We start from the raw sequence: 26,200 nt of genomic DNA on the forward strand, positions 1-26,200 counted from the left end.
ATGGAGTGCCCCATTAGTTCATCATCATTGATGGGCTCAGAAGTCCTTTACATTAGTATTTAATTTTTGTAGTATATTCATTTTAGTATGTGTTAGGAAAAAAAATTCTGTCCTACCAAACTTAAGATTTCTTGGTGGTAACAAACTTTCCATTAAAACAAGTTTACGTCTAAGTTAAAATTTGAGTTAGTCTAAATAAAAATATTAAATAGGTAACAGTACAGTTGACAAGTGGGTTTGGCAAAGTTTTCTACTTTGGGGTATGCAAATTAAAAATTTGGGAAGCACTGAGATACGGAATCAAGATGAGTAGGGCACAGTGTGTCCTCTGGACATAGTGAACCTACAGAGAGAAACCTGTAATGACCAAACAGTATAAAAATTGCTGTCAAAAAGATATGAGCAGGGTGCTCGGGGCTTACAGAGAAGCGGTGCAAAAATAAACTTGGTGGTAGTGAGAAGTTCAGGAAATGCTTCCTGGAATCGAGTGTTAAGGATTGGTAGGCATTGTGGTTGCAGAATAAGGTTTGTTTAGAAGTGCCAGGCAGCTGAGTATGACTGGCTTCTACGTTGCATGTCATGGAGTGACTAGAGAAATGCAGGAACAGGATCACAAAAGGCCTTCTGTGCTATAGTAAGGAGTTTGGACTTTATCCTGAAGATGATGAGAAGCTTCTCAATTATTTTAAGCAGTGAAGTGTTACGATCAGAGTTTTAGGGGATGCCAAGATTGAAGGCAAGTCACCAGTTAGGAGACTGCTTGTTTAAGTAGTTCAGAGGAGAAAAGGTGGAGCTGCAACCAAGGCATTGGCAGTGGGCACGAAGAGGTGTATGTGTGCTAATTTTGGACTCCTTAGAGGAGTCGAAAGGACAGGACTTCATGGTCAGGTTGGTTAGGAATGTTGAAGGAGACTGGGGGAGTGTAGACTGACCTCCAGATTTCTGGTTTGGGTACCCAGGTGGCATGTAGAGCAATTAACTGGTAACATACAGAAAGAGGAAAGAACTTGGTTTCATTTGTTCTTGAGGAAAAAGATAAGTTTGTTTTTGAACTTACTGAATCTGAGAGGCTTGCGGGACATCTTGGTTAAGACCCAGTAGCAGTCGATAGGGAGGGTCTAGAAGTCATGAGATGCAACCCAGCCTGGAGAGATTTGAGAGTCTTCAGCATTTGGACATGTCAGCTGTGGTTTGCTACAGTGAGTATGAAGTAATTTAAAGTAGTACACAGATAAAAAAATAGGAATTTAACGTGTCTGAAAAACGTAAGCTGTATTTCAAACCTATAATATCATGGATATTATCACTTAGACCAAGTGAGCCCCAAAAGAAGAGAATATTAAGTAAATAAAACACATGGGATCTGTGGAAATGGCAAAAATTGTGGTGAAGCTATGCAAATGATGGAAGTTCAGAAAGTGCTGTTTTAAGGCATGGGTATGGTGGATAAGGTCACCCAAGGAGAGAGTAAGCGTGAGAAGAAAAGAGAGTTGACATTTGGGTGGCGGGGAATGGAAAAGAAGAGCCATGGAGACTGAGGAAGAGCAGCCAGAAGAATAGGAGGAGAACCAGGAGAAGATGGTCTTTGGAGTCCAAATGAAGAGTTCTGAGAAGGAGGAAGTGGTCAACAGCGTCAAGTAAGTCTTAAGCTGAAAAGTGCTCTTTGGAATTAGCAATTAAGGGAGACCATTTAGTTAGAGGCATCCAAATAGCGGATTAAAAAAACATTCATCTAATATGTTAATGATAGCTGATATTTGTAACGTTTCCTATACACTGTGTGCTATTAAAAGCACTTTAAATGTGTTAATGGATTAATCAGATAGGTAGGATTGCTGTCCTCATTTGATTAAGTGAGGAAACTGAAGCCTACAGAGGTTAAGTAACTTGTCCAAGATCACACACTCAGGAAATAGAGCCAGGATTCAAGCCCAGGCAGTCTGGTTCCAGAGTCTATGCTCTTAACCACTATGCCGCATCGCCTCTCTGGTTAAAACAAAACAGAAAATAAAAATAACACCAATGTCGTAATTACGGTGCAGTTGGTGTAGGGCATGGTATCAGTGAGATATGCCAGGCTGTGACTGACCAGCATGGTGTCACAGTGGCTCAGTCTGCCAGGTATGAGCATGTTAATTGTATTGTAACTGATGCCATGATGGTGATGTGTGGGCTGTGACAGACCGTTCTTGGCTCTTTCTGTATTTATATACAAAAAACATTTGCAAGACAAATGAGTTTAAAAGTGTATATATTTCCCAGAATAGCATATGTCCCATATTATGTGCCATACTTTGGGTGCTAAAATGTCTTCATATTTTTTCCAGTCATCGTTTACTTTTGGAGTTAAATTCTCTAAACTCTGGAAGTATTGTTCATCCAGGACAGGTCAGGTTCCGGACATTGTAGATATCCAGTCTACTGGAAAAGGTCGCCAACGGCTTTATTGAAGCAGCTTCCCTTAAATGGTGCAAGTGGAAACCCTATATTAGGAAAGTGAAAATAAACGAGAATGGAGGATTTGAATGGCAGAAAAGGAAGAATTCTTGATGAGGTTGAAGAATGTGGTAGGAGATAGGGGAGACGTAAGTCGTAATGATTCCTGGGTGTGGTTGGAGAGGAGCTAATCAGAGTTAAAGATTTAAAAACTGGTTTAGACCTGGGCAGTGGTCCAAGGTGTGGCCTTGTGAAGGAAGAACCTAGGTGAGGTGGGCCGCAGATTTCATTTTAGTTGAGAAGGTGGTTGCACTGCAAGGCTAGAGTCCTGAAGGGTTGTCCACATGGACGTTGGTGTGGCTGGAATGATGATTGGAGGAAAGAGGCGAACACTGTGAACTAGGTGCCTGTGTTCTTAAACATGACAACAGCCAGGAGGCAGCTAGACGGCAGTGACAACGAAACGTAGATCCAGTGAAATACAGTGTTTGAGAGGAAACTGTGGAATCAGAAGACCTAGGTTTGAATCCTGCCTAGCTTGGTGACCTTGAGCAGATTACTTAGTTTTGCTATGCATGTTTTCCATCTGTACAGTGACTGTGATAATAATTGGGCCTGCAAAGAATTGCTGTGAGGGTCAGTGAGACGGTACGTGTAAAACGCCTGGTACAACATAGGACAAACGGTACCGGCAGTTTGCTAGGAAGGTGGTCATTGGTCTTCACTTCTGATATTGTGAGGTTGTTGTACAGCAAATTGGGCATAAGAGGAAGGATTACTTAAGGAAACAGATGTGTTTTCCAAGGACTCATGGTGGTCTTGCTTGGGAAAAAAGAAACTTGGTTTATCATAACAGTAGTGGGATAATAGTGATGAAGTGAACAGGTATAAAAAAACGGTGTTAATGGTGGTGCTGGTGATGATAGGAAAAGAAAGCCACTACTTGGGCAAGAGTTACAAGTAATAAAATGCTGCATTTTCCAGTGATATTTAGGTTTCGTAGCTATTCACTAATAGCTATACATTTTTGTTATTGAACTTTCTTCAGGGGACTTACACTTTAGTCTGAAACTCTAGCCCTAATTCCCCGTCCCCCCACTGAAGTACTTGTTTTAAGAGCATGGTCGCTGATAATGTAAGGGGCGTTGCCGTGCTGCTGTAGCTGTTGTGAGAGCGTTAGGAGCAGCGATTGCTGGGAGGATGGCAGGTCTGGATGCGGCTGTGAGGGGTTAGGAGGCTACGTACTCTCCCTGTACCACTTCAGCTCTGCCCCTTTGCCCGAGACAGACACACACACTGAGGCATGGATAGGAGAATATGAACAGCTGAGAGGAAACCGTTTTCTCAGTGCAGTCAGGGTTTAGTTCCAGCCAGGAGGTTGAGAATGTGGCAGAGTTTCTGTATGATGAAACAGCATATTTCACAGAGGCAGTAAAAGCAGTTGGGGTAAAAGGGCAGCAGTGGAAGGATGTCTTTTGTTCATTCATCTAGGCACATACAAAGATGAATAAGATGCCCTTACTTATCTTCCATCTAAAGGAGACATGTAAACAGTTAAATTCAGGGTAGAGATGGTGATTCTTTGAACCTGACAAAAGGAAGAAATAGATTAAACTGATACTCAAGGAGAGTCAAGGGGAAAGACTAGCAAATGAGGTTGAGAATCTTCCAGAGCTCAGTGTTCTCATTGGAGTTATTTCCTTGGGGCATAAGTTCCAGGTATTTTTCAGATATACTATAGAAGCTAGGAAAACTGCTTGTCATATCATCTCAAATGATTTGATTATGGATTTGGGTTTTGTTGTGTCCTTAGGAGGGTGCACCATGGACGATTTTGCCCTGGGAAATGTCACTGTAGCAGATTATGCCTTGTTAGAAGAGTGCCCTTATGTGGATGATTGTGTCTTTGCCTCCGAATTTATGTCCAATGATTATGTTCGTGTGACTCAACTTTACTGTGACGGGGTGGTAAGTAGATTTCTTAACTTTTTTTTTTTTAACACCGCGTGGCATGCGGGATTTTAGTTTTCTGACCAGGGGATCACACCCATGCCCTCTGCAGTGGAAGTGCAGTCTTAACTACTGGACTGCCAGGGAAGTCCCCTTAACTTTTTGTTTTTAACATTGTGTATTCTTAAAGGTTTATTTTTTTAAAAAATTGAGGTATAATTGACATATGACATTAGTTTCAAATGTACAACATAAGGATTCAATATATGTATATATCATGAGATGAGCACAATAAGTTTAGTTAACGTCCATCACCATACATAGTTATACATTTTTTTTTCCTTCTTATGAGAACCTTTACGATTTACTTCTTGAAGGTTTTGTGGTATAGAGCTGTCTGAGTAAAGATATTTTTGTGCTACACACAAAGAGATTTGATAGGGAGATATGTATGGCTTTTGAAGAGGTCATTTCAGACGGAGAAGTAAACAGTGCCTCAACAAGGAGAATGTGCAGTGCTGGTGAAAGCTTGTTTTCTGACTGGAGATGAGACTAAAAGCTCTCAGGGAAAGCCATAGAAACAGACTTGGGGAAACACTGAAAAAGGCCAAAAGACTCATTGGTTGAAGATGTTGTATTCAAAGTGTAAAAGTAAACGTACTTTAAGTTTTTAGTTTAGTATTGATAACCCTTACATTAAAAATCAAGAACTGTTACTTTTGCATTTACCAGATACAAGTCAAAAGAATTTTTTTCTTTTTCAGGGTAGACAGTATAAAGATTATACCCAAAGTGAGGGAAACTTAGGTGAGTACTTTGGTATTTTAATTTTAATTTGTTGAAACAGCTATCAAGGGAGGTTCGTGCATTCACATCAACATAACAGACTTACACATCTTTACAAAGTTTATTCTTTATTATCCTTTTTAACTAGAAATTAAAAAACCTTTCCTTGTTAAAATGGAGTTTTAGCTAACACTTAGATATTCTTAACATCTGACAGGTTAAAATATTTCATCCATTCATTTCTTACCTTTCCATATCCATTTTTGTCTTTTCCCTTGACAGTGTTGATTCATTCCAAAATGAGGCACAAAATATTAATTTAAAACTTTTTCTTTTTAATTAAGAGTTTGATATCTGCACTATGTGGTGTAGTAAACCTATTTCTATCCTGCAAGATTACTGTGATGCCATTAAAATACACGTCTTCTGGCCACTTCTGTTTCAACGTCCACACAGTTCTGTAATATCACGGTTGCATCCCTGTGTGGAGGCGAAGTAAGTTACTGCTTGTTAACCCATTTTGTATGAACAGTGGTGAGTGTGTTGCCCAGTACTGAGGAATGCCAAGTGCAACGGGAGGCTTATGTCTCATTCTTGTATACTGTTCAACTCTACTTTTGTTTAATAGAGTGGAAAAGTTAATACTTGGGATTTGGATATAAAAGAATAATCGTGGTAACATTATAATGAATGAAACTCTGAAGAGCGTTAGATGGTAGATTTGAAGCTGAATAAGGAAAAATTAATATGCTTGTTTATAAATACCAGTATTATAGTACAGAAGAAAGAAAAAAGTGTAGTATTTTGTCTACCTAATAAACAACTTATTATTACCTAGAGTGAAGTAAGAGAACTTAATTTTATTCAAATAGTTTAAATTGAGGTATAACATATAGTTAAGTGTAAGATTCAATGAATTTTATATATGAGACCCTAATCTTTTAAAAAATAAATTTGTCTTTAAGCAGTTCTCATGCTTCTGAGATAAGTTTGAAGAAATTACAACATCTTGAGTTGATGGAAGATATTGTGGATTTGGCAAAGAAAGCTGCGGTAAGTGATAGAATGTGTTCCCCTCCCGCATTTCAAGGATATAGATATTTATATGGTATTAGGCCCATGTTACTAATTTATGGTGACTAATGGGTAATGGTTAACCTGAGCTTATTCTGCTATCCATGAGTTTGTGCTGTGTGTTTGGGAGATCAGGTAGCTGGCTTTTTTCGTGGTTCTGACATGACATGATGAGAACCAGGCGTGCTCCTTGCTGTTAACAAATAGACGTTAGAATTTGTCACAGATGGAAGTGTGCACCTAGTTCACAGAAACCTTTGCCGCAGATTCTGAAAGTGATGGGTCCTATCTTGTAACGTAAAATCATGCCACTGTTAGCACCACCACAAATATTTTTTCTTTGGGGTAAACTTTATCATGTCAGGTTTGAGGAGGTATCCCTATACTACACTGAGGGGTTTTTTTCCCTTGAAAGCTGTTTAATAATTTTTCTCATTTCAGTTGGTTATGGAGCCAAGTGTTTTTCTTGGTAATTCTGATTGCAAACTTAAATTTATAAAGGGCATTCTGATATTTATTTCCTGCAGATTAATCCTTTGCAGCAACTTATATCAGCCAGTGTAATTTTTAAAAAATTTTATTTATTTATTTTTGGCTGCTTTGGGTCTTCGTTGCTGTGCGCGGGCTTTCTCTGGTTGTGGAGAGCGGGGGCTACTCTTCGTTGCGGTGCGTGGGGCTTCTCATTGCAGTGGTTTCTCTTGTTGCGGAGCACGGGCTCAGTGGTTGTGGCGCACAGGCTTCAGCAGTTATGGCTCGCGGGCTCCAGAGCGCAGGCTCAGCAGTTGTGGTGCACAGACTCAGCAGCTCCGCGGCATCCTCCCTGACCAGGGTTTGAACCTGTGTCCCCTGCATTGGCAGGTGGACTCCCAACCACTGCGCCACCAGGGAAGCCCAGCCAATGTAATTTTATAAAAAAGTTTAGGTGTAATGAACCATACATCTGAAAGTTTAAAATCCGTACATATAAAAGTTAAACTAAATCATTTTATTATTAGAACCCTGTGTAAGACGATTTCTGACTTGTTTTAGGGTCCTTAGGAGGTAAATTGGGCATGAAAGTGCCGTAGAAAGTGGACTGCTATGTACATAGAGTAGTATTCCTAAAATGTAGAATTTTTTTTCCCACTAGAAAATTAAAGTATGATTGGCCGAATAAGGAAGAAAATGTTTTGTCTTTTCTGTTTTGCAGAATGATTCATTCTTTATTGGAGGCTTATTGAGAATTGGTTATAAAATAGAAAATGTAAGTGTTAACATGGGAATACGATACAACCACTTTGAATAAGTGGCAGTTTTCTCACTTCTCATTGCCGCCTGTATCAATACTAGGCCCACCGAGTCAACATTTTATAGGTAGCATTTAGTAGTACTGATTTCTATATTTTGCCTAAGCAATCTCCTTGTTTGGGGGGTTTGCATTATTATCATTTTCCCCCATATATGTAGTGTAATTTTGAGCCTCTTTTACAAGTTGATTGCTTTTTCTCTTTTAGATTATTTACCTGGCATATGTTCTCTCACAAATGAAGTTATTAGGCCCCTGGTATGAACATATTTTGATACACAATTACTAGATGATCTCCAGATACATTGTAGGATCTTAGCTCCCCGACCAGGGATTGAACCCGGGCCCTCAGCAGTAAGAGCGCAGAGTCCTAACCACTGGACTGCCAGGAAATTCCCAATAAACCAATTTTTAATGCTACTGGTGACATAAACATGTACATGTTTCCCTTAAACCTGACACCAGCGTTGATGACTTCATTATTTAATTTCTGAAATCTTTTCCGACACGAGAAGTATGAATTATACTTCTGTGAACTCTCGACCCTTCATGAAGGTCATTGCACTGAGTGCTCGTTTGCCCAACCATGCCCTCCTCTTGTTGCCTATATGCTTATTCTTCTCTTTGCCACAGACCATTTAAAGTACATAGTCCCTTTCGTGAACCTTAATAGATACCGTTAATCTTAAGGTAAGGATGGAAGTCCCAGTTTAGATGAAATCTGAGACCCCTATTCACCTTGTGTTACTGTACTCTCCTGCTACCTAGGGCAGCCTCTGGCCAGGTTGTAGACCTCAACTTCCAGGTCTTTAATCATTGCAGCAGCATCCTGGGCTCTGAGGGTGGCCTGAGGTTACCTGAAGATATAACATATGTGAGTCTGTGGTCTCTGTTAACTTGTGTGTTGGGGTCTAGCTATTCTAGGCTTCATGCTATAGTAATGAAAACATGAGGTTGTACAAGTTTTGTAATAAGAGTCTGAAATACTATATAAGATAAATTTATAATGCCACATGTAAACTTATAATTAATACACAGATCACATTTTTCATCCCTCTTTTTGAAACAGAAAATCTTGGCAATGGAAGAAGCTTTGAATTGGGTGAAGTACACAGGCGATGTAACAATTTTACCTAGGTTAGGAGCAGTTGACAATTGTTGGCCTATGTTAAGTATTTTCTTTACTGAATGTAAGTATAAATGCTTTAAATTGTTACTTGACTCAGTTTTATAAAGGTATTATTTTGGAAAATAGAATGTGTAGCTGTGATTTCTTATCTTAGGATTTTAAAAAACGCTTTTCTCTTATGAGTAAAAGCCTGAATAAGAGAACTTTAACCCTGTAGTTAATTTTATTCTGTATTTCCTGTCTTGATGATATCTGTGATGTTAATACCTTTTAAACATCCTAGCAAATGTATGCCATAAATTATTAATATATAAAACCCAAAGAGACCACATTGGGGCTTATGTATTCTCATTCATAAGAGAAGTAACTGAGCTAAGATTATAATTTTCATTTCTCTGATGAATTTGTTATTCTTATATATGATGAAGCTGCCTTATATATTTTTTACCTTGTGAAATATTTTTCTCTAAAATATTTGAGTGTTAGTAGTGTTTTTATAGGGATCTTGAAACAGGAAGTATTGGCTCTTTAGTTGATAATGACTGATAATTTGCCATTTCCATTTGCCATTTTGAGTAGAGGGCACATTTTATACTCTTGACCTGAGTGTTAGAGAGAAATTAATCTTAAATATGAAGACAGGTTTTTCTTTTTTTTTTTTAAATAAATTTATTTACTTATTTTTGGCTGCGTTGGGTTAGTTGTGGGGAGAGGGGCTACTCTTTGTTGTGGTGTGCAGGCTTCTCATTATGGTGGCTTCTCTTGTTGCAGAGCATGGGCTCTCGGCATGCGGGCTTCCGTAGTTGTGGCACATGGGCTCAGTAGTTGTGGCGCATGGGCTTAGTTGCTCCGTAGCATGTGGGATCTTCTTGGACCAGGGCTCGAACCTGTGTCCCGTGCATTGGCAGGTGGATTCTTAAGCACTGTGCCACCAGGAAAGCCCCAAGACAGGTTTTCCTGATGTTTATTGGACGGTGGGCTGTGTTACGTTGATAGAGGTTGTTCTCTTCGTTGTTTTGGAAGCCTTTAATTATAGCCTAGATTTTATGGTGGAAGTAAAGGACCAGTATCATGTACTGGACACCCATTTGGGCTCGTTTCTAACTCTTTCTCTGTTCTCTCTTTTTATAATAGTTCTGCCAGGTTGATGCTGTGATCCTATTTTAGAAATGAGCAAACTTTGAAAGGTTAAGTGATATTTCTTTAGTCTATTAAGTAGTAGAACCTAGATGAGAAGTCAGGTCTCTCTGATCTCAAAGTTCGGGTTTTTGTTCTATAATCTTCATCTGTGCCTTTAGTATTAGTTTACTTTATTTGGTCACCTTCCAAAATTCTTTCTTCAGTCTTAAATTTTAGGTACTGCTTTTGCCTTGGAAGTGAATATGTTTGGCTAGAAGTGTAACTATAGTTTTGTTGCAATAAAGTTATTATTTACCACTTAAAATCTTTTTTATAGAACAGCTTAAAATACAGAAAATGATGTCTGGTAAATTTTTAACATAAATTTTGGTTATTACCTACTGCATTTTAATTAGTTTATTAAATTTTTATGAGAATAATGTTTCAAAAAATGTCAAATTTTAACATTCATGAGAGTCAAAATGTTGAATTAAGACATTTTAAATTCTTCATTTTTTTTTTATATTAAACACATTTTAGAAAGTAGTTTCTCAGGTTTTTGTTTTCAGAAATTTTAGTTAAACTTCGTGCCAGGTACACCATAGCTCAATAACATTTGTTGAATTGACTTGAGTAATTATGAGGCCTATTTGGAATGTGTTATGACAGAGCACTGTTAACTACAATTAGAACTAGAGTAGTAATAAACAAGATTTTTAAATGCTAGAAATAAAAGAGATTAGATTCTTAGCACGCAATGAATCTAATGTTTTCTGAAACATTTTATCAGCTGTTTATTAAAAATATATTGTTGATACATGTAAAAGATTATAAGAAACATTATTTAGAAAGTATATCTTGAACGTTACAGACTCAACCTACGTAGCCTAAGAATTAGAACATTAACAATAGCAATTTGTTTTTTTTAAACAAATGTTCTCTCACTCTCTCCTAAAAATAAAATTTAGACAAGTATCACATTACTAAAGTTGTAACAGAAAACTGCAATTTGCTTGAAGAATTTAAAACTCAAAGTTGTGCGGAGTGTCTAGAGGTGAGAATAAATATTTACTTGTAAGTATATTTTAAGATTTGCTTGTTAGAACTTTTATTAACACTCAGAGGAAAGTTCAGTAAAACTGCTGTCAATACACAAGGAACAACTATAAAATTTGATAACACGTTTGAGGGAAATTTTTAATAAATTTTGATTGGAATATTTTTTTTGGAAGAGGAAGCCATCTTGATCAGAATTTTCTAATGTTATAGATTTTAAGAGTTAATTGAAAATCGAAATTTGATTTTTTTTAAATTAAAAGGCTTTTAATTAGTTGAGGGAATATGATTTTTCTTTGCCACCAGCTTTATTGACATGTAATTAACATGCCATGCAATTCACTCATAGGAAATATGATTTTAACTTAATTTTTAAAAAGGGATTTAGGAAAATATTTAATATTCTACTTAATTCTCTAGCTAAAGTCATTGATATAATCCAGTAAATAATAATTTGTTTATTTTGAAAATTTGAAGGTTTGAGTTGAAAAGTTTTAGTTATATCTGTAGCATCTTTGATTTCAGTTTTTGTTGTTGTTTTTTTTTGTTTTTATTTCATCCTTGCTGTAGGTCACATGATTTTTTGGGGGGGGCAGTTAGTCTAATCAACAGTGCCTATATGTTATTGATTTATATATTATTTTTTAAACACTCAGGTTTGTTGAATAACATCACATTTTCTAACCTAAAATTAAAATTCTACTTGGATCTTATTTCTTTTCTGCATATGCAGGCATGTCAAGGTCTGTTTAAAAGTGGGCCTGCAAATACGGTACACAAGGGGTAAATTGTTAGTGTTATTCATAATGTCATGGCTTTGTTTACTTTTTAATATCCCTTTATCAAAGTTAGCGTTGAGTCATTAGAGACAGACAGGTTTCTTTAAATGTATATTCTAAAATGTTGGGTATTGAATTCTCATTTTCTACCTAAGTAATCCCCCAGGTTACTTCTGATATCTGAGATAGAAACCCAGAACCATTTTTCTTAAATATTGGGGTTACTGATTCTCTTTGCATTTAATTGATGGGTCTTCTTTTACCTTGATTTCTCAGCAAGGAGAACTAATGAAAATGAAAGGAAATGAAGAGTTTTCCAAAGAAAGATTTGATATAGCTATTATCTATTACACCAGAGCCATTGAATGTAGGTAAGAGCAAAATAGAACAATGAGACCCTTTTTATGTGGCAGATCAAGTTAGAATGCTAGTCATTAAAAAGAAACACAAGATGAGGAATTGGAGAATATCATCAGTTTGCTATGCAGAATATATTTTCTCACCCGTAGGTATTAGAAGCATGAGATGACCTGAGTAGGTGAACTTACTAATCAAGTTGTATAACTCAAGTGAATCAGACGAAATTGGGAATTTGCTTCTACCCTGCCCCACTTTGTTCCCAAGCTTTCCAGTACAGGGTCATCTGTTCTTTCTTGCTCTTGTTTTCCCTTCCACTAATTCCTTCCAAATTATTAACTGATAACAAAGGGTTAGTTACTAGTACTTAAGATGTCACCCATTCAGGGATTTGTGCTTTCTATGAGGGAATTTTTAAAGGGTAATAGTTGGAATTGTTGAGAGAATGCATGTGTTCTCTCTACCTCATCTTCTGTTTGCTCAGCTGCTAGAATTTTGTAGCATTCCTGCAAGTGTGCCTCACCTGGCTCTTACTGACATCTTAGCTGGCCCATCTAATACTGTAGCAGCCTTAGGAGGGTGCGCTGTAGACAGCTACTCTCTTTCCTGTCTTACCCATCTCCACGGGGAATGAGTGAATCCAGGTAGCACACCACATCTGAAAGCCTGCTGCTCTGTTCTTCTAGGAAGCGGTAGAGGAACAGTAAGATAAAACCAAAAAGGACAAAACTCGAAATGAAGCTATTTAAATTACGGTTGTAATTTACAGGCTTCCTTTATTTGAGTTCTTTGTGAAGGTGGTACAGTTCTGACTTACATAAGTATTCTGTTCTGTACAGTTATAGCATACTTGTAGTTTGCTAGTTTTTTAATATGTCTCATTTGATCCTTGCAGCAGCCCTATGAGCTAGGCAGAAAAAGTAGAACTTTTCAATCTTCATTTTGAATACAGGGAAGTTTAAGTTGGTTTGAACAAGTTGCTCAGGAAGTGAAGGAACAAGAGCTATATTCTTTGTGCTCTGCCACACAGATGTAAAGTTTTTGAAAATTATTTCTTGCCTTACGATTTCTGTGTTATGTTTGTTTTGTATGTAATGTTCTTTACTGACGAAACATTATTTCTTTTAAAGACCTGAAAATCACCTTCTTTATGGTAACCGAGCTCTTTGTTTTCTTCGCACTGGACAATTTAGGTAAGTTGGTTAGAGTGCCTAATCACTGAATTGTTAGGCTAAATACTGATCTTTGAGAAGTATTTCTGTTTTGCAGTTTCGCAAGAAAATTCTTCAGTAGTTCTTCGGCAGAAATAGTTAAATGCTTAGAAGAGAGCTCTTTTAGGCTTTATATATAAAAACAACGACAGAAACAGCTATTCTGATTGAGTGGATAACATGCTATGCATTATTTTAAGCACTGCGTATAGGTTATTTAATTCTCACAACACAGTTAATAAATAATTATTCTCCACATTTTACATTTGGGCAAACTCATACCATTAGTAATTAGTAATTGTGAATTTGGTTCTACCCTGCCCCATTTTTTTTCAAGCTATGATGCAGTGATGCCAAGATTTGAACACAGATCTTATCTGATGATGTCAAAGTCTGTGTTTATAACACCTATAATATATTACCTTCTTCTGCTCTATTAGCTAATCTGTATAGTTCTGGAAGAATTTTTGCTGTATTTGTTTCCTCTGTCTTGTTATGAAAAAATTAAGTAAATATCCTTCATAAGTGAAGGAAAAGAAATTTAATGGTTTAACTCTGGGAGTGAAATCATAATTAATTCTTAGTTCCTCATGTTCAACTAAGCTTTTATTTATTAGTTGAGAAAGATTGTTGATACTGTACCATGATTTTATTGTCTCAATTTAAACTTTTTAGGACTTAAATATTAAGCATTAATGTTGAGCAGTGTAGATGACAGTTACATTTAACTGTGTCCTACCTTATTGCAGGAAGGGTTTCGGGTTGCTTCAGGAATACATCCACTCAGTAGAAAAATATTCAAAACAAACAAAACAAACAAAAAAACCAAGTTAGAGCCTGGGATCCTTAGAATAAGGCTGCATAGGCATAAGGTCCTGCTTAGTGATTGGCTATAATTCATATTTGCATCTGACCTCTCTGTTGCCCAAAATAAAAAGAGAATACCCGACAAGTTACATAATTCTCACTGACCCTGAAGAAAGAGGACACCAGTTGCTCAGGTGAAACTGTTTTGCTGGTGTTTCGTTCTGGAAGAAGTTTCTTATATGGCTAATATGAACTGAGTGGTGGAGTAGAGAAGAACCTCAGCAACATTCCTGTTCAAAGGAAAAAACTCCCTGAGAGTGCAGTTTGGGGTTTCATAAATAATTTTTTTCATTAAGTTTTCTCACGAATGCAGAGAATATGATATCCGTTGTTGCTCAGGGAAAGCACTTACGTTGGGAGGTGGGAGTGGGGACTATAGTATATTCCAAGTATGAAGCTTTTAAAAATAACCTGTATGTTTTTCTTTTATTATAAACAGAACACTTTCTCATGGTAGAAAATTTGGAAAATACAAGAGTTTAAAAAGAAGAAAATAAAATCACCACCTCGGAGAATACCGCTGTATTAACGTTATGCAGCTTTTAGGTGGCTTAAGCCGTGGATAAACCGAGGCTATCTAGTCTAGAGGAATGGATGGGCTTGACACAGTCTTCCGTCTATACCACTGTCCTCAACTGGTTCTAACAAGAAATGAGCTGCAAATGTCTTTAGATTATTGCCTCTGGCTAGGTCCAGAATTGCAGATATCCTGCGCTGTTTAAAGGTCAATCTGTATACTTTCAAGATGAATAGGTTGGGCAACTTGGCTAGCCTCTTGTGAAAATCGAGGCGCCTATCTGAAACCTTGATTGGGTGGAAGGTCATCCCCTCTGCCTAGGGGATCGCTGGGAGCTGAGAGGCAAACCAGGGGTTTCTGCCCTCTTTCGTGAGTGTTGAATGCTAGACACTCAAGCAGGATCCTGCTAAAACTCTGCTGTGAAGGAGGTGCATCAAAGTAGAAGTATAGAAGCCAGGTAGCCCCGTGAGGTCAAGGTCAAGAGCAGGGTTGTGCATCCATCCTTGTACCTCTTTCCTGCCGGTCTAGGTGTGTGATTCAACACCAGTGAAGTTTTCTTTAGAGGCAGGTCAGCAGCATTTCCTTATTAGGCCATCACCAATATGTGCTGGATGCTTATTTAATGTCAGAAGCATTATGCCACATTGGTTTTACTGTTGTTCCCACCTCATTCATTGTTTATATGACTTGCTCAATAATGTAGGGATAATGTTTTCTGAACCTGCAATACACATAACTCCTGACCAAGTGAGTAGTTGATATGACTTCAGAAAAGAACATGTTGCCAGTGATTCAGACGTGCCATTGACTCAGGAGGACCCATGCCATTTAGCTGGGTTACCAAGATTGAGATGTTTTGAAGCTCTCACATCTGAGGGTTGGTAGGTCCGTTATGGGAATCAGGCTGAGCAGCTGCAGGAACAGCTGAGGGTGAAGCATCCGACCTCCCTGGCACTGTTCTGAGCATTCTGCATGTATTAACTCATAAAACCCTCACAATCCCGTGAGGTAGGTGCTGCTCTATCGTTATAGACGAGGAACCTGAGACCTGGGGAGGTCAAGCAGTGTCCTCAGACACTAGGTGGGTGTGATGGAGCCAGAATTTGAACCCAGGCAGCCTGGATGCAGAGTCTCTACTATTAATCACCGTAAGGTGATGATAGAATCAAACGGCAATGTGAAAGTTGAAAAAAATGAAAATAATGGTCTAAATAGTCAATAAACATGATTGTCCTTACAGGATGTGCAGATTAAAAACTGTGAGTCTCTCTTTCGTACCCATCAGATTGGCAAAAATTTAAAAACCTCATAACACCAAGTGTTTGAGAGGATGTGGAACAAAGGAAACTTTCATACTCGGCTGGAGAAAAGTGTAAATTGGTGCAATCACTGTGGAGAGCCCTTTGGCAAGGTGAAGATGCGCGTACTCTGCCGCCCGCTTCTGGGCTACCCAAGAAGATGTGTACGAGCCTTCATTAGAGCGTTGTTTTTAAGAGTAAAGAAATGGAAACAACCTAAAAGTCCATCAGTAGGGGAATGGATAAAATGAATTATGGTATATTCATACAATGGAATTCTGTGCAGCAGTTAAAATGAATGCAATGTTGAGTGAAAAAGCAAGTTGCAGAATGATTTGTACGGTATGATGCCATTTATATGATGTTTTAAAATGTGCAAAATGATATGCATATCCATAATTAATACGTAGTATGTATTTGCAATGTTTTTAAAGTGCATGGGCATGTTAAACACCCGGGGAGTGGCTATCTCTGGGGAGGGAGGGAGGGAGGGAGGGAGGGAAGAGGATTGCAGCTGGGAAAGATGGTTCACAGTGGGTGTCAGCTGTAACAGACCTCTGCAAAAAGATCTGAAGTAAATATGGCAAAATGTTAAGGTCTTGCTAAGCTGGTACATGGGTGTTGATTATCTTAATGTTATTCTCTGTACTTTTATGTATATTTGATAAAAAAGTAACACAAAGTGTAATTTAAAATGCACATAAGATGAAAAAAGGAAAAAACACCAAACATTAAGGATAAAATAAGTGGAAAGTAATCTTGAAAGGAGAGAAATAGAAGTATTTTAAGACCAATGGTTGGGAACCTGAGGTGAAGTATGTGTGGGGAAAATGCTTCACTTAGAAATGGTCAGAGAGTGGTGGAGGTTTTAATGCCGAATAGCCCCACTTGTAATAGCCTATACTTGTAAGTCTGGCCACCCTTGGGTGGGTATAGGGGAGGCCCGGAGTCAGAAAGAACCCTTACCACTCTCCAGAGGTGTGCACCTCCAGGTCAGCAGATGTTGCCCTGGGGAAGCACATGGAATGGGGTTGGGCTTGGGGGTGGTGGTGGAAATATGCTGCCTCCTGCCACTGCTTCTCCCTACTGAATCCTTCAAGCTGAGGAATGCGTGCAGTGTATCCCAGAATGCCTGGCTGGGGTGACGTGTCCTTTTTATTCTGATCTTCTGCATTTTAGAGTGATGGTTTTAATTGAAGTAATTAGAAATTTTCAGATTAGAGGGGAATCTAGAAAAAGCAATCAGGCATCTATAGCGTCTATAGTTACAATGATTTCGCAAGGTATATGATTAGACTTACTGTTTAATTCATTCTTGTGGGACTCATACGTGAAAATTTGAATTGTTTGGTGGGATGGGATAAATTGTGTAATGGGAAATGTAATTGGAAAAAGGGAGAGCCTTGGATTTTTTAAAAAAATTTACTTTGGAAAATGATGGAATTTATTTATTTATTTATTTATTTTTGGCTGCATTGGGTCTTCATTGCTGCACGCGGGCCCTGCCTTGTTGCGATGAGCGGGGGCACTCCTCGTTGCGGTGCGCGGGCCTCCCATTGCAGTGGCCTCTCCCGCTGCGGAGCATGGCCTCCAGGCATGCAGGCCCCAGCAGTTGTGGCACTCAGGCTCAGGAGCTATGGTGCACGGGCTTAGTTGCTCCGTGGCATGTGGGATCCTCCTGGACCAGGGCTGGAACCTGTGTCCCCTGATTCAGCAGGCAGACTCTCAACCACTGTGCCACCAGGGAAGCCTCAAACGATGGAATTTTAAAACTTGATATTTAACTATCTATATCTATATAGATAGTTAAATATATATCTCTATATAAAGTCCATATCTATATGATAATACCTATTAGCTCCCAACTTGTGATTAATAGCAGGTGGATAGACTTTAAATGATGTGTGTGTGTGTGTGTGTGTTTCTGAATTTCTCTGAGGCCCAAGGTGTGAATCAAGTCAATTGTATGTTTCTGTGAGAATGTCAAAAATCTTAGTGTATGTGGGGAGCTTTAGTGTACGTGTTGGTTGGTGAATTATTCCTCACTCTTTTCTCTTACTTGTGCTGTCTCTTTATTTTGCTTAAAAGCTGCTGAATTTGCTTTCTTTTTTTTGCGGTACGCGGGCCTCTCACTGTTGTGGCCTCTCCCGTTGCGGAGCACAGGCTCCGGACGCGCAGGCTCGGTGGCCATGGCTCATGGGCCCAGCCGCTCCGTGGCATGTGGGATCTTCCCAGGCCAGGGCACGAACCCATGTCCCCTGCATCGGCAGGCAGACTCTCAACCACTGCGCCACCAGGGAAGCCCGCTGAATTTCCTTTTGAAGGAAAGAGTTATTTTTTCAGTCTTCTTTGGGGTGCATCCCCTTTTTAAAAAGCAGTAACAAATGCACATCATAAAAAGTTGAGTACTAAAGGATAAGCTGAAAACCTTGCCCAGCTGAGACCCCTGCCCTAATGCCTTTCTTTTAGATCCTTGTGTATCCATGATACTGATATTTCATGACTATACTAGCACTTATTACATTGAACCAAATGAAGTTGCTTTTATAAATCAGAATAAGGCATTTTGTTTGGTTCAGTCTAAGGTATATGTCCTTTTTTTTTTTTTTTAACATGGGTAAGAGCATATTATACACCCTGTTGTACGTCTTGATGCTTTTAATGTTTAAATCTTGGAGTTGTTGCATATCGGTGAATATAGAGATCTACCCTAGTTTTTATTCATGGCTGCATAGTATTTTCCTCAGTGAAATAGTTTGTATTAGAATATAGCTTATTTCCAGTTTTAAAAATTATATACAGGAATATCCTTTTACTTACATTCTACACTCAGATGCAAGTATATATATATATGTATATATATATATATATATGTAGGATAAATTCCTGATAAAAATTTATTTTACTTGGATGAAAGAGCGTATGTAATTTTAATTCCAGACACTAACTTTTGATTTAAAATGTATGTGTTTATTCAGTCAGTGGTTCATAGTCACTGCATATTTGACAATAACTGACATTATATCTGAATCCTGCTTTTGTTGTTTCATTGTAAGATGGAGAACCTTGGGGAGTAATATTGTTACTTCTTTGTGGTCTGCTCAGGCCCTGAAAGTGATGATTTACAATAGGGGGAGAAGTAATTCTTTTGTGATATTCAAAGTTCTTACATGCTTATATGTTGTGGTTTGAGAGAGTCAGTTAATGGCATCTCCTTCCCCTCCCAAGTCCAGAATTAGCTAAGAGATGGAAGCAGAAGACAATTGGTGATGCAGTCTCGCCTCCATTACTAATACAGTTGTTGGAGAACCGGGTCTTAAGTCTGATAGCCAAGTGACTTCTTATTAGTTCACCCATGTCACAGACAGAACCAGGTAACAGGGGCCCTTGTGAACTTTAAGCTTGGAGGAGAAGGGAATCTGGTGTTATGTTGCTGTTGAAGATAAGGTCCCAAAGAAAGAAAAAGAAGAGGCTAAGCCCCATATGATTGATGCCTCTCCCCCACCATTAGATAAGTTATTATTCCCTCGGGGAAAAGTTAGGTTTAGGGAGAGGAGAGAGCTCACTAGTGATTAATCTAGCAAATCCACGTGGAAACTAGAGGAGGGGGAAATAAGTGTTTTTTCATAACATAATTTAGGGCAAAATGTAACATATTGTATGTGAGGAACTAGATAGGGGTGGAGACTGGAGAAATACACTTTCCCATGTAACATGTAATAAATTGGAGCATCTATGCTAGAGCTCTGTTTCTTACCCTCTGTCCAGTACACTTACTACTGGGTTGCATCTCTGGGGTTTTCCTGTTTTCACAGATGTATTGTGCAGGGTATTGCTGCTGCTAAAGTCAGGCCTGCCCTCCAGAGTGTTTGGACCCTGGGCTGCAGTGACTTGGATGAGCAGTAACACGATGTAATTTACTCCGCCCACTTTGCTTTCATAGACGAATGTGGTCAAATGCTAGTAAATACGAAAATGTTAATATACATTTATATATTAATAAATATACTTAAAACGTGATTATAATTATAATAGCAGTATAATATTATGTATTATAGGTATTATAGTATTGTTTATTATAATAAATAACATTAAACACTGGTATGTTAGAAATGAGCAAAAACAGACATAGTCCCTGTGTTCTAGACAGTGGACCAGCAGTGTGGGAAGGAGCACGTTGCATTCCAAGTTTGGCTCATGTTCTGCCGAAGCGAGCACAGCATGTTGCGTTCATGGAATTACTAGTGTGTCTGAATACAGAGAATGAGGGGGAGAGGTTGTCAGGGGCTCGACCAAGGAGGGTTTTGTAGGCTACAGTCCAAGTTCTGATTGAATTAATTGGGCACTGGGCTTTCAGAAGCCCCCCAGGTAGTACTAATGTGCAGCCAGGTTTGAGACCCGCTAGTCTAGAGAGGGCAGGGTCGAGATTAGAAGAGGAAGTAGGACCGAGCTTTGAGGGACACAAACAGTGGCCAATTAGAGAAGGATGAACCTGCACGGGAGACTTTTACGAGGTGGCCAGAGAGGTAGGAGGAAAGTAAGTGTGGGATCATGGAAGCAAGTGAAAGAGTAGCTAGCGCTGCCTGTTGCTGAGAAGCCATTTGGAATTTGGATTTAGTTCTATGGATCTCTTTTACCATAGGGAGAGCAGTCAGTGGGAAGCTTGGAACAGACGCTGGGGCTGGAGTGGGTTGAGAAATGAGGGTGAGGAAACGGAGCCAGCTAGCATAGGCAGCCGTTAAAGGTGTTCTGGGAGAGAGGCAGTGAGGAACAGAAGAGGTTTGCCATTGCATTAAGATGTTTTTTGGCTGCAAATAGCAGAAGTCTCTTATTCAGCTGGTTTAAATGGTGACGAAAACTTACCTTATTCAAGAGTTCCAGAAGAAGGTGATTCTAAGGTGGTGTGTTTATGTCATCAAAGACCTAGGTTTTTTTTTTTCCAGCCCCACTGTATGACTTGGACCTCAAACTGCCCCCTCAGGATGGCGGGATGGCTACTGTAATTCAGATACCACACTGGACGTTACAGCCTCCAGCAGAAGGATGACTGTTGTAATCTTGAAAACTAAAACCTTAGTACATACACTGAGAAATGTATAGTTCATAAGTGTATAGGTTGAATTTTCAGAAACTAAACGACCATAACTAGCACCCAGATCACAACCCCAGTAACCCAGAAGTCACCCTTGTTCCTCCTTCTGTCACTACCCACTTCCTCCCCCCAGGATAACTCCTGTCCTGACTTCTGACACCATAGGTTAGTTTTGCCTGCTTTTGTGCAATATAAACAGAATCATGTGGTATGTGCTCTTTTATGTCTGGTTTTCAGCATTGTGTTTGAGATCCATATTGTTGCATGTAGTTGTAAAGTGTTCATCTATTGCATGAATATACCACATTTTATCCATTCTCTTGTTGATGGGCATTTGGGTAGTTTCTAGTACTTGACTTAGATAGCGTCATTGTGAACACATGTCTTCATTTCTGTTGAGTATATAATGAAGGAGTGGCACTGCTGGGACAGGAGGGTGTGCTTATGTTCAGCTGTAGCACACTGAACATAAGCACACCCGTGGTTGTATCGTTTTACACTCCTGCCAGCAGCATATGAGAGTTTTAGTTCCACATCCTCACTAACACTTCTTATTCTGTGTCATTTCATTTTGACATTCTGCTGGGTGTGTAGTGATACAGTGCTGTGATTTTAATTTGCATTTCCTTAAGTTGATTTAGGAGATTTAAGTTGAACATTTTTCACATGCTTATTGACCGTTCAGATATTCTCTTTTGTGAAGTGCCTGTTTGAATCTTCAGTCTTTTGCTATTTTTTTTTCTTTTGAGTTGAATGTCTTATTCATCAGTAGGAGGTTTTTTTTCAAAAATTCTGGATATGAGTCATTGGTCAAATATACGTATTACAAATACCTTCTGACACTCTGTGGCTTGCCTTTTTGCTCTTTATGTTCTTTTCGCAAATGGAAGTAGTAATTTTAATATAGTACAATTTATCAAATTTTTCCTTTGTGGTAAGCACTTTCTGTGTTCTGATTATAATCTTTGCCTACTCTACAAAATGTTCTTTCTTCTTCTAAAAGCTTGATTTTTTAACTTTGGTATTTAAATCTATTGTTCATTTGGAGTTGGTTTTTGTATTTTGTATGAGGTAGGGTTCAGGGTTCATATGAATGTCCAGTTGACCCAGCCCCATTTCTTTTCCTTCTTTTTCTTTTTTTCTTTTTTCTTGGGCCCAAGACCGCCCCCCACGCCAGGGCCAGCCTTGGTGGGGCTGCTATCCCAGGGCAAGCGAGCAGGGCTCCCACTGCAGCCCTGCCTCTGAGGGACCAGGCCAGAATAGGGCCCTCCCCACACCCCGACTCCCACACCAGGCTCCTCGGAGAGCCTGTGAGTGGGGATCAGTCCGCTTCTCACCTCTCTGCAATCCTGGCGTTGCCTGCAGCTAATTCTGCTTCCCAGAATCCCCTACTCTGAGCTCCCACCACAGTGAACCCACCTCCTTAAACCTGCCCGTCCGTTGCTTCTTGGGCTGCTTTTCTGGAGCCCCCTCCCCTGGGTCTGGTCCTCTCCCCCAGTACCGCCTCTGGTCCTGAGGCTTCCAAAGCCAGCTCTGATGAGACAGCCTTGTTTCTCTTTGCTGCCCCGAGTCCGTCAGCATTGCCCTTGGAGACCGACAGGCCTCTGCCCTCGCCTCCAGCCCTCGCAGGTCCTCAGGCCCCCAACCCAGGAACCCTTCCCATCCCTACGCCCTCCTCTCTTTACCTCTGTGGCCTCTGCTGTCACCCCCTCCCCTCTGCTTGCTTGCCCCGCTTTCGGCCCCAGACCCTGTGCACTGTCTGTCCCCTCTACCTGGGACGCTCTTCCCTGGCATCACAGGGCTCCCTCCCTCCCTTCATTTGAGTTTCAGCACAAATACCACCTCCTTCTAGAAGCCTGCCCTGACCCTTCTTCCTGAAAATTCACTCTCTCCACCTCAGTAGTCTTCACGTGGCTTAGAAATCACTTAGTTATTTGTTCCCATATTGTCTTGTCTCCCCATTAGAATGTCAGTCCCAAGAGGGCAGGGCCGTGTCCAGCTTGTCCACATTGTGTCCATAACACAGTGCCCGGCATGTAGTAGATGCACAAGAAATGGGTGGATGGATGGGGGAGGGGGAGGGGGAGGAGGAAGCCTTTTTAGCTTCTCCACTTGCTCGCAGCCCCCCACCCTCTTCGTGCTGCTGCCTCTGCTCTGCCTCAGGCATGTAGATGTGGAGGACACATTTATTCATTCATCCATTCACTCATTCTTTGAACGTATAACCAGTGAGCATCTCTACATAGCAGGCTCTGCACTAGTTGTAGGGGTACCGAAGAGACCCCCTTCAGCCGACCCAGCCCCATTTTTTAAGACTATGTTTTCCCCATGGACTACAGTGTCACCTTTGTCATATAAATCAGGTGACTGTGTGTAAGGATCTGTTTCTGATTTCTGTATCCTATTCTGTTTGTTAGATCATCTATCTTTAGATAGCTTTTTATTTTTTATTAAAAGAAAAGTATATTTGGCCTTTTAGTAGGTATTGCTGTCTGGTAGGGTAAGTTACCTAGTTTTGTTCTTCTTTGTAATCTTTTTATTTATTTTTTTGTAATCTCTTTTTAAGAGTGATAAGTCCCTTCAGGTCTGGGTCACATGACTACCCCTAAACCTGTCAATGGAAAGGAGAGTAGGATTGCCATGATTGGTTTAAACTAATAAGGAATTATCTCTAAATCTTGTAGTAGTGAGGTAGAACCTCACGATGGAAGTCTAGTAATCAGGTAGAGGAGGGGATAGCTGCTGGGTAGATTACCAACAGTGTTTGCTTAGGGTTTAAGATTTATTTTTTTATTTGCTTTTTAAAGATGAGAGAGATCTGAGCATATTAAAAGTTGATAGGAAGTTGCACAACAACGTGAATGTACTTAATGCCACTGAACTTTACATTTGAAATGGTTCAAATGGTAAATTGTATGTTATGTACATTTCACCACAATAAAAAAAATCGATGGGGTAGATTCTTGAGAAGGAATGGGTAATTTTACAGGTGAGAGAAGGGATAATTGATATGGTAAGGATGGGTAGTTATATGGCACAAGTGGAGAAATTGCCCATATAAGGAAGAAGAAGACTTTTTTTTTTGCGGTACGCGGGCCTCTCACTGCTGTGGCCTCTCCCGTTGTGGAGCACAGGCTCCGGACGCGCAGGCTCAGCGGCCATGGCTCACGGGCCCAGCCGCTCCGCGGCATGTGGGATCTTCCCGGACCGGGGCTCGAACCCGTGTCCCCTGCATTGGCAGGCGGACTCTCAACCACTGCACCACCAAGGAAGCCCAGAAGAAGACACTTATTGTGAAAGAGAAAAGGCAGGGCCAGATGTGGGTTTGTCTTTAAGTTTGGTTGTAGAAAATTGAGAGAGTTCTCTTTGATGTCTCCAGTTTACTCATTGAAATAGAAGCAGAGCTCATCTGCTGAGAGAAAGGGGAGTTGGAAGTTTGAGGAAAGGACGTAAGATTTGAAAGGATCATTTTACAAAGTTAGAGAATGATTTGGTCTGAAATAATTGGTTAACAATGTTGAAGGCCCCTTTGGGTTGTTGGAATCCTGAGTAGTAGTGCTACTTGTGTGCTCTGCTGTGTAATTTTCTCCAGCAGTACTTGGCTCCCTAGATGTAGTCATGGAGAAAGCAGGAAGCAGGGTTGATCCAGTGTTGGGTTTTGCCATAGAGCAAGATGTAAACATAGGGACAAAGAAGTATAAAGAAGTTGTATGCATGGGAATATGCAATGATGAACCAATGAATCTTAAGCTAGATAAATAAGGAAGTTAAAAAAAAAAAGAGAAAGTGGGTAAGTCAATGCGCTGGGCACCCTGAGGAGATATTAGGAATAGTTGGACAAGTAAGATAGAAGGAGCTAGGTTATGGGGGAAAGAGTGGGATGCCTGAATTAGTGATTTTGGGCTTTGAACAGTTTTGAGTGGTGATAAAGTTCCCTGGGAGGGCGGTGGTGGGTGGCTGAGCTGGGGTAGAGGAGGAGGTCATTGAATGTAAGGAAGCCAGGAAACTGAGGCTAGGTGTTAGACCTTAGTACTTGACGGTTTACAAAGCACTGTGCTTTAGCATAGTATCTGAAAACTAGAAGAACACAGTTATTAGCCTCATTTTACAGAGGAGAAAGTGGCCCCAGAGAGGTTAATAACTTCTTAACAGCCCCAGTGAGAATTAGTGATGGAGTTGGACTTAATCCCCATCTCACATCCCAACTTTGATGCTTTGTCCACTATAGCTTAGCCGATGTGTTGTGTAAAAAGATCTGGAAGTTTTATTTTCCGAGATCAGAAGTCTTGCTGACTTGCAAAAATAGTACCAAAAAAAACCGTACAAAGAATAACAAGAAGTTAGGCATAGGTAAGATGTAAATAGTTGTGTGCAGGAAGTACTCTGGAATATTAAAAGTAGCTGTTCCTGGGTAATTGTGGTTGTGACTCTGGGTGACTTTTTCCCTTTGTTTTACTTTTCTGTATTTTCCAAATTTCCTATAATGGACATATATTATGTGGATTAAAAACTAGATTATATATGGAAAATTATAGTCTAAATAGATATACAATATATAATGCCTTTAGTTTGAATATTTCTTCCTTTTTTTTTTTTTTTTTTTAGAAATGCACTTGGTGATGGAAAGAGAGCTATTATTCTGAAGAACAACTGGACGAAGGTAGGTTTCTTTCTTATTTACATTGGACAAATAGTGCCGTACAACTTTGAAAAATCTGTTTACAGAATGTAAATCTGTATGTAAAAATGCTGGATAAAATTAGGCAGAGCTCAGGAATGTGGCAGGGGAATCTTCATTTCCATGATCAGAGAGGAGATGCAGCCCAGCAGTAAGGGCCACATGTGTCTGAGGAGGACAGCAGTCCCTAGGGGCTGTGAGCATCCCTTATGGTTGAGGTAACAGCATCCACAAGTTCTGGATGGATTAAGGACCTGGCTGTGGAAAATGAGACTTAAAACCCAGAAGGAGCTGTAGGAGACTAGCTTTATAGCCTTGAGCTGGGAAAGGATTTCTTAAATAATGTACATGCACAGGTCAGTGAAGGAAAAAACTCTGATGAATTCGACTATCTCAAACTTAAAAATTTTTGTATGTCAGGACACCATGAAGGAAATAATTTGGGAGGAGATAGTTTGTCATATATAGAACATATATAACTGATAGGATTTATATTCAGAATATGCAAAGAACAAAGATAAATAAGAAACCCAGTAGAAAACAGGCCAATGAAATAAACAAGCATT

At 39.6% G+C, this 26,200-nt stretch overlaps 1 protein-coding gene across 4 annotated transcripts in view; it reads left to right on the plus strand.

Moving 5' to 3' along the window:
* The window catches only part of TTC3 (tetratricopeptide repeat domain 3), a 141,034-nt gene that overhangs the window by 7,123 nt on the left and 107,711 nt on the right, over positions 1-26,200 (plus strand). For 2 of the 4 annotated variants that reach the window (XM_082654211.1, XM_082654213.1), the window contains exon 2: positions 25,562-25,616. Coding sequence is in view for 1 of the 4 variants with exons in the window: in XM_082654214.1 (XP_082510340.1) it covers positions 4,250-4,404; positions 5,151-5,193; positions 5,517-5,667; positions 6,138-6,225; positions 7,436-7,489; positions 8,601-8,721; positions 10,748-10,833; positions 11,891-11,985; positions 13,102-13,164; positions 25,562-25,616 (911 nt within the window). In the remaining 3 variants the exon portion in view is untranslated. Of the gene's footprint in view, positions 1-4,249; positions 4,405-5,150; positions 5,194-5,516; positions 5,668-6,137; positions 6,226-7,435; positions 7,490-8,600; positions 8,722-10,747; positions 10,834-11,890; positions 11,986-13,101; positions 13,165-15,937; positions 16,207-25,561; positions 25,617-26,200 lie in introns of those variants that run through there. The other 2 variants (XM_082654214.1, XM_082654212.1) reach the window with 2 other exon arrangements.

This window comes from Grampus griseus (genome assembly GCF_964374135.1).
Source record: "Grampus griseus genome assembly, chromosome: 5".
Lineage (NCBI taxonomy): Eukaryota > Metazoa > Chordata > Mammalia > Artiodactyla > Delphinidae > Grampus > Grampus griseus.